A 13,339-nucleotide genomic window follows, 5' to 3' on the forward strand; every position below is an offset into this window, starting at 1 on the left:
GTACCACAAACTACTATTCAGAAGGCCAAATTTGGAGCTTAAAGCTGTGTTTTGTTCCTTGCCCAGCAGGAGCTGAATGCATTGTGGAGAAGAAGAAAAGGGAGCAAAAGAGGCACACTGTTCTTAACACTTGTCTGACACACCTTGCTGATCTGAGGATTGAAGATCTGTTTCTAGACTGACCCCACCACCTTAATCGAGGTGACAGTGACAGAACAGACATGAGGGGAGGAGATACCCAATGATCAAAAAAGCATCCCTGAGAGGGGACAGAAGAAAATAAAATGCTTAATGAACAGCAGCAAAACTTTTGTGAAGGCCTCCAGTTAGAACTCAGTGGACTGGCAGAACAGCATAATCTACAATATGGGGGGTGGGGGGGGTGTAATTTCAACATTCTACAAAAAATAGCACATATGACGAATCACAGGGCAATATTTCAACTCCTTCAGATAGTGTGTCTAATGAACTGGTGTCCCTAACATGACAACTTGGAATTGTATTTAAGCTTGCATGTGTGCGCACATGTGTACTATGTACAACGGGATCTTAGACGTACATAGATAGGGGGCAGCAAGACAAAGGACAAAATGCTGAAGAAATGAAAGTCCGCATTTCTTTAAGAACAAGGGAAGCAAATTAATTTTCAGTGGCTTCTCTGTTCCCCCTCCAATGACACCCTAAATGTGTGTACAAATACACATACACTTTGCAGGAGAAAACATGAGAGCATTTTAGAAATTTGTAACATCAGCACATGCAAGTGTTGGTTTCACAAGTACAAATATTAGAAGACATGCTGAACTTTTAAATATGTACACGTAGTGGAGGCTAGAACTCTTCGGAATAAAATAAATGGGACAAGACTGCATAAGAAGGATTTTTTATGGAATTTCTGCTCTGAATTTTCTGGTTTTAGTAAAAGATTTGGGTGTTAGTTTAACTACAAAACTCCAGTAGAAGTAAAATTTCCAATCTTAACTATTTTACATTAAATAATATTTAATGCTTGTAGTTTGATCTATGTTTTTACATTCAGTGAGACTTGGGCTCCTAAATCATTATGAAAATTTTACACCAAGTGATTTTGTGGCTTAGGAAGAAGGAAAGAAGAGAAACATCCAGATAGGGAAACAAATCATGGAATATCATGGAAAACAGGCAGAAAAGACCCAGACTGGTCATTTTCTCCAAGGTATTAAGTAGGTATATATGTAGTCAGAGATGAAAAATGCAGCAACTCCACGAAGATTTTTTAGGAAAGTAAATTTGAATTTGATTCAGAGAGTAGGAAATGGGTGAAGATGATAAACAAACTAGGCAATAGGAGCGTTTCCTGAAGTTTCCTGAAGGGAATTATGGACACCACAAGACACATGCACTTTCTATCTTGGGTATTACAAAGCAAGACTTTACTCTTATAATGAGTGATCAATAGTACCATCTTTCAGGAAAATGCTCACCTAAGGTAATCAGCGTGAACAAGGACAGATATTTCAGAGCAGGTGTACAGAAGTGAAAACCAAAGCATGGATATCAAATTATCATCTTTCAAAACACTGAGCTTTACTTTTACCTCATTACATTAGTGATCAAGTGCTGAATGCTGTCAGTTACAAATATAGGCACTGCTGCTTACCAGTTCATATTCATCAAAAAGCTGTATAAGAGAAGGTGGTATGAACATATGAAATCCTTGCAAAAAAGCATTTATCTGAGGTTGAATGGCTCTTGTCATTCGAAGTTCAGTAACAAGTTGGACATACTCAGCCTGCAAAGAAAGATACTGAACATTAAAACGAGATATTTTATGGTAAAAATACATGAACATACATATGCACAAACAAAGTTCTGCCTACATTAAGATTATCATTAAAAGTAAATTCTAGCTGCGACTTTGAATGCATCCTTCACTCACCTAACCGAGACTGGCAACTGCAGCACACATGGCCACATTTTCAAAAGGCCTCTTAAAAAGAGAAAGAGAGACCTACGAAGTTTGAGCAAGCACCCTTCTGTTTCCTTTTTGCCCATACAAATGTATGTAGCACAGCCATATTTTGTGGGGCATGTTTTTGGAGACCACTTCTGGAATGACAGTGCAGCACAGTCCCAGCAGGGGTTTGGATCTATACCAGGGGTGACCTATCTGAGCTTGAGAAGGAGCCAGAATTTACCAATGTACATTGCCAAAGAGCCATAGTAATATGTCAGCAGCCCCCCACTGGCTCCCCCCTCACTCCCAGCGGCAGCCCCACCGATCAGCACCTCCCCCTCCCTCCCCACACCTCCCAATCATCTGTTTCATGGCATGCAGGAGGTGGGGGGGACGGGGAGGAAGAGGAGGAGCGAGGGCACGGCCTGTGAAAGAGCCAGGGGTTGAGCAGTGAGTATCCCCAGCACATTGGAAAGTTGGCACCTGTAGCTTCAGCCCCAGAGTCGGTGCCTATACAAGGAGCCGTACATTAACTTCTGAAGAGCAACATGTGGCTCCAGAGCCACATGTTGGCCACTCCAATCTAGACCAAGAATGTTAATGGAATTTTACCTTGTCATTTTCTGACTGAATGAACAATACAACCTCAACGTTCTTAAAATCAGTTTGGATGGAATTTCCTTTTCTTGTTTTTTAACAAACAGGAGAAAAACAGAAGACTCACAATATGAAAATATTCAGTTGGACACCACTGAAATACTGTATCCCATACATTTTAAGCAATTGCCAGTGGGAACCTCTTACTCGCCACCTTCCAAGATACACACTAAATGAAACAAGGCCTTGGCTCACTCCCATTTTATCATTCAAAACTGCTACTACTATGGAGCAGACAAAAAGGAAAAGGGACTTTCAGATGGGGGCAGAAAGACAGCCCCTTCCAGCTTTACACTGCCTGGACCATGTACATAGCACCATGCGCTCGTGCACAGCTTGCCAGTCTATTCCAGCTCATCTTGATGCACAATATATAAGTCTTTAACACATTCTCTTTACTCAATGCAGACATCTTTCTACTTGGGAACCGAAAACTTATGCCAAGACTTCTCAAAACTAAGTTAAATCAACTTTGACTCCAAGTGATGCATGATTTCTAATTATTGGAAAAAAAAAAAAAGGTATTTCCAGGCTTACCCACCAAACAGATTAACTGAGTTACTGTCTGTGATGATTTGGGGAATCTGTCTATGTACAGTTTATAAATTCTGCTTGGATGTTATGAAGTTGCTATAAAAATTTAATCAGGGAATTCTATGTGGACGTGGAATCCATCATGTGCTAACATGGACTGTAGCACATTCCTACCAGACCAGGGTCAATAGAAAGTCATTAACTTTAACGTGTCCTGGACTGAAAAACTGCTTTGCTAAAGAGGCTGACTGGAACTGGAAGACGCTTCTTCCTCCAACTTGTCTGAAAGGATGGAAAAGTAGAGAGAAACTGGAAAATTCCCCAAACAGAACAAAGGGATAGAGGTGACAGAGCAGGATTTAAAAAGGACTCCCAGGGAGAAGCCTTTTAGAGGGACAGAAAGCTTGGGACAGGCATAGAAGAGACAAGTATGCTTTTGTAGCAGCGGTCTGTTTGAACTGTGGGACGAACCAAGGTCAGAGAAAGCAAGCTGAGCTGGAAAGATTCCACGTTTCTGAAGAAAAGAAAAAGTTGCAGGGAAAGGATCCTGGGCACCCCAGGGGACTCTGCCCAAGGGCAAAGAACTCTCAAAATGGTGAAGAACCCAAGACAGGGAAATTAATATAGGTTTATTTTATACACATCTGTATATTTCTTGTGCTATGTGGAGATCAACGGTGTTTTTGGATCCTGTACAAAGTCTGTCTGTTGGCTTTCACTGTCACACACCTCTTAAGAGGTGAATTGTAAACCAGAAGGTTCACAGCTTTGGTAGGATTCTGGGGACTGTTCAAGAGCTGCTGGGGATGTCTGGGGCAGACTGCACTAATTTAAGGGCTTAGACAATGGAGTACCCACTCCCATGAGGGGCATCACACACGAAGTCTGCATCTTGAGTGTGTGCTTAGAGGCCCAAAGCCACAAACAGTGCCTAAACTCTGCCCAGTCCCATCAAGTGAAGGGCACAGAGGATTCAGCATTGAATCCCCTCACAGCTGTCTAGTGAAAGTCCAACAGCAGGAGCTCAGCCAGATCTGAGACACCATCTTGTTCCAAAACAACAAGTTTGGACACAGTTTCTACTTAAGTTTTTATACCATACCCATCACCACAGCATCTAAGCATCTGGTTTCTTGAAGAATCAATTAACCTCTCTGCCTCCAGTTCCCCATTTACACACTGAAGATACAATAGAAACTCAGAGTTACGAACACCAGAGTTACAAACTGACCAGTCAACCACACATCTCATTTGGAACTGGAAGTACGCAATCAGGCAGCAGCAGAGAAAAAAAGCAATACAGTACAGTACTGTATTAAACATAAAGTACTAAAAAATAATGGGAACGTGTAAAAAAAGATTTGTCAAGGTAAGGAAACTGTTTTCGTGCTGATTTCATTTAAATTAACATGGTTAAAAGCAGCATTTTTTTTTTCTGCACAGTAAAGTTTCAAAGCTGAATTAAGTCAATGGTCAGCTGTAAACTTTTGAAACAACCACCATAATGTTTTGTTCAGCGTTACAAACATTTCAGAGTTACAAACAACCTCCATTCCCGAGGTGTTTGTAACTCCGAGGTTCTACTGTAAGTTGATATCTAAAGTGACATTTTAAAAATATCCCTATTTTGAAAGCCTGCCCAATTTCAGAGAAATCCCTTATACACCTCTGCCCCAATATAACATGGGTTTGCATACAACACAGTAAAGCAGGCTTCCTCCCCTGCACCCCAGGATCTGGGAGCTGGGGGGTGCACTTTTGGGGGCCCCGCAGGCCCAGGTGATTAGCAGGGGGCCAGGAGCAGCCCGCTCCACTTCCCTCGCCTCAGCCCCAGCTGTGTCGCTCGGGGGAGGGAGCTTGGGGGAAGAGATCTCTCCCCCCCCCCACCCTCACCGGCAGCAGCGGAAGCGGAGCAGCCCGACCCCAGCCCTCTCCACTCTGCCAGCTCCCAGCCACGGCGCTTCGCTCCCAGCCGCCAATGAGTGCGGTGGGCATCCTTTCCCCAACCTCCCTGCACTCCCCGGCGGCAGGAAGTGGAGAGCTGCGGCTGAGAGCTGGAGGAGTGCAGCGGGCTGGGGCTGCATCGCTCCACTTCCCGCCGCAGGTGAGTGCGGGGGGCGTCTTTTCCCCAACCTCCGTGCACTCCCCGGCAGCAGCGGAAGCGAAGCAGACCGGTCCCAGTCCGCTCCACTCCGCCAGCTCCCAGCTGCAGTGGGAAGCTGAGCGCCGCTAGTGAGTGTGGGGGGTGTCCTTTCCCCAACCCCCCCGCACTGACCAACGGAGGGAAGCAGAGCGCCACAGCTGGGAGCTGACGGAGTGCAGCGGGCTGGGGCCACATTTCTCCGCTTTCCACCGCTGCCGGTGAGTGACTGTCAGGGGACAGGGATGTGGATAGGGGTCGGGGCAGTCAGGGGACAGGGAGGTTGGGTATGGGGTGGGGTCCTGGGGTGATTAGGGACGGGGGTCTCTGGAGAGGACGGTCAGGGAACAAGGAGCAGGGGGGCCAAAGCAAGTTCGATATAACGCGGTTTCACATAGAACATGGTTTCACATATAACACGGTAAGATTTTTTTGGCTCCTGCGGACCGCGTTACATCGGGATAGAGGTGTACTTTATCCTAACAAGAACTGGTAGCCTCTTCAAAATTGGAAGAAATTCTTTTTTCAGTGTAAATGTGAGATGAATGATTAGTTAAATGTTTGTGAAGTGCTTGCAAGAGGAGAAGGGTTACTTAAGTACATCTTCAACTAAGATTCCGGTCTCTTCCAAGGTCACCACTGAATGGTAGGCTAAACCAGGTTGAGGGAACCCATGGGGGGAGAGACACCTCTGGTGAGAAAAAATGCTAATCTCCAACATGCATAGGACTGGGAATGGTTTAAGAACACTTTTCTAGATGCCCAAAAAGCCACAATCCCACAGTCGAGGAAGGCGGCCATAATGGTTTTAAAAAACAAAAAACCAAAACGGATTTAACAGGGAAGTGAAGACGGCTATAAAAAAAATTCATTTGTATATCAGGAGGATGTTAAATAGCAGCTACTAAAGTTAAGCATTTTAAAATCAGCAGTTCCAGACAATCTGCATCCAAGGGTCTTAAAAGCTGACTGAAGAGTTCACTGGATTGGTAATGATTATTTTCAGTTAAGTTAACATACCGCGGAAGTTCCAGTAGACTGGAAGAAAGCTCATTATGTGCCAATATATGAAAAGAAACAGGATGACCCAGGTAATTATAGGCCTGTCTGTCTGACATTGACCCTGGGCAAGATAGTGGAACAGTTGGTACAGGAAAGAATTCAAGAAGGGTAATATGGGTTTATGGAAACATGGGTTTATGGAAAATAAACATGGGTTCATGGAAAATAGTCTATCAAACTAACTTGATATCTTTTTCTTATGAGATTACAGGTTTGCTTGACTAAGGCAATAGTGTTGATGTAGTATACTTTGACTTAGTCCCAACATGACATTTTGATAAAAAAATAGAAAGATATAAAATGTACCTGTCACTCGTTAAATGAATTAAAATCAGGCTAACTGATAGGTCTCAAAATGTATCTGTACATAGGACATAATCAAGTGGGTGTGTTTTTAGTGGGGTACCGCAGGGATCAGTTCTTGACCCTTACTATAACGTTCTTATTGAACGACATGGAATAAAACAAAGGTCAATCACTAATAAAGTTTTCAGACGACACAAAAATTGGGGAGTGGTAAATAATGAAGAGGACAGGTTACTGATACAGAACAATCTACATCGCTTAGTAAACTGGGCACAAGCAAACAATACGCACTTTAACAGGGCTAAATGTAAACATTTCCTTACATAGTGGAAGACTCTCTCCTGGGAAAGGATTTGGGGATTGTGGTGGATAATCAGCTGAACATGAGCTCCCAGTGTGCCGCTGTGGCCAAAAGGGCTAATGTAGTCCTTGGATGCATAATAAACAGGGGAATCTCAAGTAGGACCAGAGAGGTTATTTTACCTCATCTGCTGGAATACCATGTCCAGTTCTGGTATCCACCATTCAAGGTGGTTGATAAATTGGAGAGGCTTCAGAGAGAAGCCACAAGAATCACTGAAGGATCAAAAACCCTTCCTCATAGTGACTGAGCTCCTTGAGTCTATTAGCTTAACAAAGAGAAGTTTAAACGGTGACTTGATTACAGACTAAGTACCTACATGGGGAACATATTTAAGAATGGACTCTTCAATCTAACAGAGAAAGGTATACCATGATCCAATGGCTGGAAGTGAAGCTAAACAAATTCAGACTGAAAATAAGGTGTAAAGTACAATGAGAGTAATTAACCACTGAAGAAACTTAACAAGGTCATGGTGTCTTGTCCATCACTGAAAATTTTTAAATCAAAACCATATGATCCAGTTCTACAGCCTGTGTTATACAGGAGGTCAGACTACATGATCACAATGATCCCTTCTGGACTTGGACTCTATGAATCTGTACTAAGTCTGCTTTGGTGATCAGGGAGGAGGAATCCTTTTGGTCCAACAGAGGGAAAGGTACTGCAGCCACATTCCATGATATATGCACCGCTTGACAAGACACAAAAGACATCAGTGGCTATTCACTGTAGCTAATGAAGTTCCTAGTCTTTATGACCCTTCAAGCCACTGGTCTTTGATTTCAGCAGCCCAGAGACCAAAATTGCCTTTTACACATCATAGAAAGGAAGTCCTCCAGCAATGCCAAGAGGTGAAATGTCAGGTGTAGGTGCATACTGGAAGTCAGTCACAAACCTTCATCCTTGGCACCAAGGATGTTAGGCAACATCCCAGGTGACTGAATAACCCCTTTTAAGACAGCACCGCTCACCCCCATAAAGGAAGAGGCCAGCAAAAGTGCCATAATATTGCCTGCCCAACTCTAATCTGGACAGTTTACCATATCTGGTGAATCATCCACACACTTGGTCATTCTATAAGCAAAAGAAGAGCTCTCACCATGAGGATATGGAACATATGGACTTTAATGGATAATAACAAATCAAGACCTGAAAGGTGTATATTATTAATTGCAAGGGAACTTGCAAGATGCAGCATCAATATAGCTGCCCTCAGCAAAAGAATACTTGCAGAAGGAGGCTCCAGAAAGGAACTAGGACAGAGGTCCCCAAAGTGTGGGGTGTGCCCCCCCCCAGGGGGGGCATGGAGGAAAATCCAGGGCCCAGGCCAGCCCACACAGAGGCAGGGAGGGAGCGCCATCCAGCCCCGTCCTGTCCCTGGCTCCCGGCCCTGTGCCTTGGCCCCATCACCAGCCTCAGTGTGGCTCTGCTCCTGTCCCCCCTCTCCCCGCCAACCCCCAGCCTCAGCCACAGCTCCATTCCTGGCCCGGGGCAAAGCCAGGAGCAGAGCAGCACCAGGCCAGGGGCTGGCTTCTGGCCCCCAGTACAACCCAGTTCCTGCTCCACTTCCGTCCCCAGCCTCGCCACTGCTCCTGGCCCCAGACCCACCCACCAGCTGCGGCCCCAGCCTTGGCCCCCTTACCCAATCTGCGTCTTCCCCCTCCCTGTCCCATGAGCCACGTCCCCGTTCCCAGCTCCGGGGAGATGCGCACGGCAGGGGGATGAGGGGGGAGGAGGACTGTCAAAAGTTTGGGGATCTCTGAACTAGTAGGTGGCTAATCTTTTGGAAAAAGGGAAAAACAGCAGAGGAAGAAACGATTTATGGCATTTATTTTGCCATTAGAAACAGCTTTCTGAAGTCACTGAAAGATTTACCTGTGGGAGACTAATACCAGAGTAGGAAAAGATAGGAAGACTTGGAACGGTGTAATAAAGACCAATGGAGTTGGAAAAATGAACAGCAATGGTCTCCTACTTCAGCAAGTGTGCTGAGCATGAGCTCTATTACCAACACAGTATTTAAGCAAGCAGACAAATATAAAACATCTTGGATATATATCTGAGATCAAAGCACTGGCACCTGAATGATTCATTATACGGCAAAGGGACGCTAATATCACCAGAGCAATGCAAGGGGCGAACAGCTGGAATCACCACACAATGATCAGAGCCATTTTTAAATTACATGCGGCTGAAGATATTAAATTAAAATTGAACATAGCAAAGCTGAGACATCCATTTCTTCAAGAAAAACTAAGGGAAGACTTAATGGAAAAGTCTGATAACCTTACACCATCGACCAATAATGTACTGTAAAAGTGGAATATATTCAAGATCGGCCATTCTTCAAGGCTCAGAAGATATTCTAGCTATACATCAAAGATGGCACCAGGATTGTTTCAATGAAAAAATCCTCAAGCAAAAGAATAGTGTGTGTGTCTTGGCAAAATGACAAAAACAACATTAAAGAAAGATAAATTCAAGTACCTGCAAGCCAAGGGTTAAAGACTGCATTCATTCCTACAGGAGAACTGGTGGGAAAAGAAAGCAGAAGAAACACTGCATTATGTCAATACTAACATAACATTGTTTTAGGATTTCCTGAAAGCTATTTATGACCATCAAAATCTGGACCAGCTCCACTAAAGAATTCAAGTGGATCTATCTTAATCAAGGACAAATGAGGCATCTCTGAAAGATGAGTACAACACTTCACTGAGCCACTGAATCACCCTTTACTATCAACCCACAGGTGCTCGAGGAATTGACCCCATATATGAAGAAATCACCCAAACCTACCATTGAGGAGTGCAAAGAGCTATCAAACAAATGAAGTCAGGTAAATCATCTGGCAAAGATGACATTTCAGATGAAATCTTTAAAACCTGCAGGCCTAAATGCTGTCAACTATCCACATGAAATCATCAAAGATGGGAAGCCAAGCAAATTCCTCAGGGCTTCAAAGATGCAATCAGTTACACTATACAAAAATAAAGGCATCAAATCTGACTGTGGTAACTACTGGGGTATTACTCTGCTATCTGTTAGTAGAAAAATTCTCACCACCCATATTTTGCTCAATCAGCTTGTCACAACAGTATCAGAGAAGTTTCTACCAGAGACCCACTGTGGATTTAGTTCAGCTCAGGGCACCAAAGACATGGTTTTTGTTGAGACAGAGATTCAGGAAAAAAAAATCTGAACACAGAACTGTATACTGTCTTCATTTATCTAAAAAAAGCACTCGATACCATGAGCAGAAATGGCCTCTGCAAAATTCTAGAAAAGTTTGGCTGCTCCACCAAATCTGCCAACATCATATATCAATTTCACAAAGGCGCAAGTGGTCAAGTCCTCTCAGATAGTGACCTTTTAAACAATTTCCCACACATAATGGAGTGAAGCAAACCTGTGTACTGGTACTGGCCCTTTCTGGTCTCTTTGCAGCTGTTCTGAATTACGCAATGACCAGCCTTCCAAAGGGCATCTACGTAAGGTGCGGAACTGATGGAAAACTATTCAATTTCCAAAGGCTTACTGCAAAGACAAAAATTCTTGAAGAACTCATATGTGAAGCCCTTTTTGTGGATGACTGTACGCCACTTCGCCATAGTGAAACTGATCTACAGTTTATCCTTGGCAGGTTCTCTGAGGCAACTAAACAGTTTCAACTCAACATCAGCCTGGAAAAAAAAAAAAAGTCTTCTTCCAACCAACCACCAGGCAAATATCATCACTTATTGTTTAAGCCAAAGACTGAATAACTTTACATACCTGGGCAGTACTATCTTAAGAGATGGTTCGCAGGATCAAGAAATAGCAAGTTGAATATAAAAGGCAAGCCAGGCCTTCAGAAGACACTGCCATAGGATACTCAACCAGCACACCATCCAACACTTAAAACTGATAATTCCCAATGCAGCACTATTAGTATCCCTTTTAGACAGGTGTGAAACATCAGTTTACTGCAGACATATTAAGCAACTTGAAAAATTTCACACATGCCGCCTCTACTCTATATTGAAAGTCAACTGGCAAGACAGTCTCAAACATTAATGTCCTTGAAAGAACAAAAACAGTAATTGAGGCCAGTTGAGGCCAAGTAAATGATCAAAGCTCAGCTTAGACTGACAGATCATGTTATCAGAGTGTGCTACAACAGACTCCAGCAAAAAAAGTTTTCTATGAGCTGGTACTCTTGAAAGCACAGGCATTTTTCAAATCTGCCAGAACCATTAAGTTATACAGTACAAATCCAGGTCATTAAGAAAATATTGAATGAATAGGTATGTCCAAGAACTGGCATAGGATACAGAGTCTTTGACTTTTAAATCATTAGACTGTATCTAGCCCAGATCAGTAGAAAGCTCATGAAATAGTTTGATAATCTCCACATTCCTAAGGGACTAACATCCATATTTCAAAAGTCACCACAACAATTAGCAACATCAAAAGGTGCTACGGACAATAAGGGAATAGAGATATCACCTCTAGAGGTGATCTCTGCAGGTCAGCGTTGAGCATGTAGTTGAAGTAGTATGAGAATATTTATAAAGCAAATATACATAAAACTATCAAACTAAAATATGTAAAATTCTTGTAGGGTAAGTCAAACAGAAGAATTTAAATATTAGATTAGGGATAACATCATGTTAGCAAATTTCTAACTTCATTCATATTGAAAAGAGCATTGTAAATAGACGATAGACTTTATAATGGCAACACTGAAACCACCAATTATTGTAGGATATATTATATTATATTAAAATATTATAATATATACAAGGAGAATTTAAAAGACTGGAAACAAGCAACAGTGTATTTGTTCCCTGACTCCATCCATGTAGAATATTGAGAAAGGGGCCAAATCTCCACTGACTTGCATTGTGTAGTCATTTATACCTGTGCAAAGTGGGTGGAAAACCAATTCTGAATGGTACAAGACAGTGGAGAATCAGTCTCATAACATGCATGTTAGTTATCTGAATGACATTTCTGCCCTGATAGAAAGGAAGAGTATGCATGTAAGCATTCACTGTCAAAGTCCCAGAAACAAGAAAACGTTAAAATAAATGATGACACCAAGTGGTCATTTGCCAATATAACAGCCTAGTATCATACCAACAAAAACCTAGACAAATACTATATACCAGGGATACCTTGGGCATGCAACCAGTCAGGGAAATCTGCTGGCGGGCCGGAATGGTTTGTTTACCTGCAGCGTCCGCAGGTTTGGCCGATCGCGGCTCCCAGTGGCCACAGTTCGCTATTCCAGGCCAATGGGGGCTGTGGGAAGTGGTGTGGGCTGAGGGATGTGCCGGCCACTTCTTCCCGTAGCCCCCATTGGCCTGGAACAGCGAACTGCGGCCAGTGGGAGCTGCAAATCGGAAGAACCTGCAGACGCTGCAGGTAAACAAACTGTCCCGCCAGCAGATTTCTCTGATGGGACCAGTTGCCAAAGGTTGCCGATCCCTGCTATACATACATCGTATGCTGAAGTCAGAACCAGTGCAAAGAAAGTACAGAATTTGATTGGAACAATGTCTGCTTTACTCTTCTGCAAAGTGTTAAAGTTATAACACCAACTATATTGATGCTCGTTTGCTTAACAATGAAAAGGATTATATGACTCTACGATGCTGGACTCCCAGACTCTCAATGTCACAAATAAAACTGTGATTAAAACTATTTTCATATATACTAAACAACTTATATATGGTTGGAAATGCTTCTCCTGGGAACTTTCAGATCACTACATTGAATAAACTGAGCACAGTTTTCCTTTTAAATCTATTCATACACAGTGTGCTTGTACTGGTAACAGAACCACCACCAAACAACCATTTAATACATATGGAAAGATTAATGAAGAAAACACATATGGTAAATTTCTGAAGTGTCAGTAACATGAAGGCATATTACCAAATACTGAACATGAAGTGTATTCTCCATGCAGCCTTTAGCTATTGAATAAAGGACAAAATTCAATAAAAAGGAAAGTTATATCATAATTTAGAACTATTTTTTTTTTAAGAAGAGCTGGGCAAAGGATACTATTTTAACCCGTGTTATGGTAATTACACACCAGACTAATGACTTTCTTCATGTAGGCAGTGCAAGAAACAAATCTCAGTACTAAATTTTAGAAGTCTACATTACTTTATATCTTTTCCAAAAAAAATTCTCTTTAGATTTCACTATTCCATTCCATTTTCAAGGGTTTATAGCCACAGGGTATACTGTACATATTTAATTTAGGTTTAGTTTTTATGTAGCACAACCAGCAGCAAGTTGCTTACAAAATATTTAGCACATAGAACAGAAACAGACTTTGCTTTAG

General features: G+C 42.6%; 1 protein-coding gene across 5 annotated transcripts in view; it reads right to left on the bottom strand.

The window, feature by feature from the left end:
* The window catches only part of HACE1 (HECT domain and ankyrin repeat containing E3 ubiquitin protein ligase 1), a 91,805-nt gene that overhangs the window by 13,749 nt on the left and 64,717 nt on the right, over positions 1–13,339 (bottom strand). For all 5 annotated transcript variants that reach the window (XM_073336880.1, XM_073336881.1, XM_073336879.1 and 2 more), the window contains one exon: positions 1,640–1,771. In XM_073336880.1, coding sequence (XP_073192981.1) covers positions 1,640–1,771 — 132 coding nt within the window. The remainder of the gene's footprint in view (positions 1–1,639; positions 1,772–13,339) is intronic.

Source organism: Lepidochelys kempii, chromosome 3 (genome assembly GCF_965140265.1).
Source record: "Lepidochelys kempii isolate rLepKem1 chromosome 3, rLepKem1.hap2, whole genome shotgun sequence".
NCBI classification, from domain to species: domain Eukaryota; kingdom Metazoa; phylum Chordata; order Testudines; family Cheloniidae; genus Lepidochelys; species Lepidochelys kempii.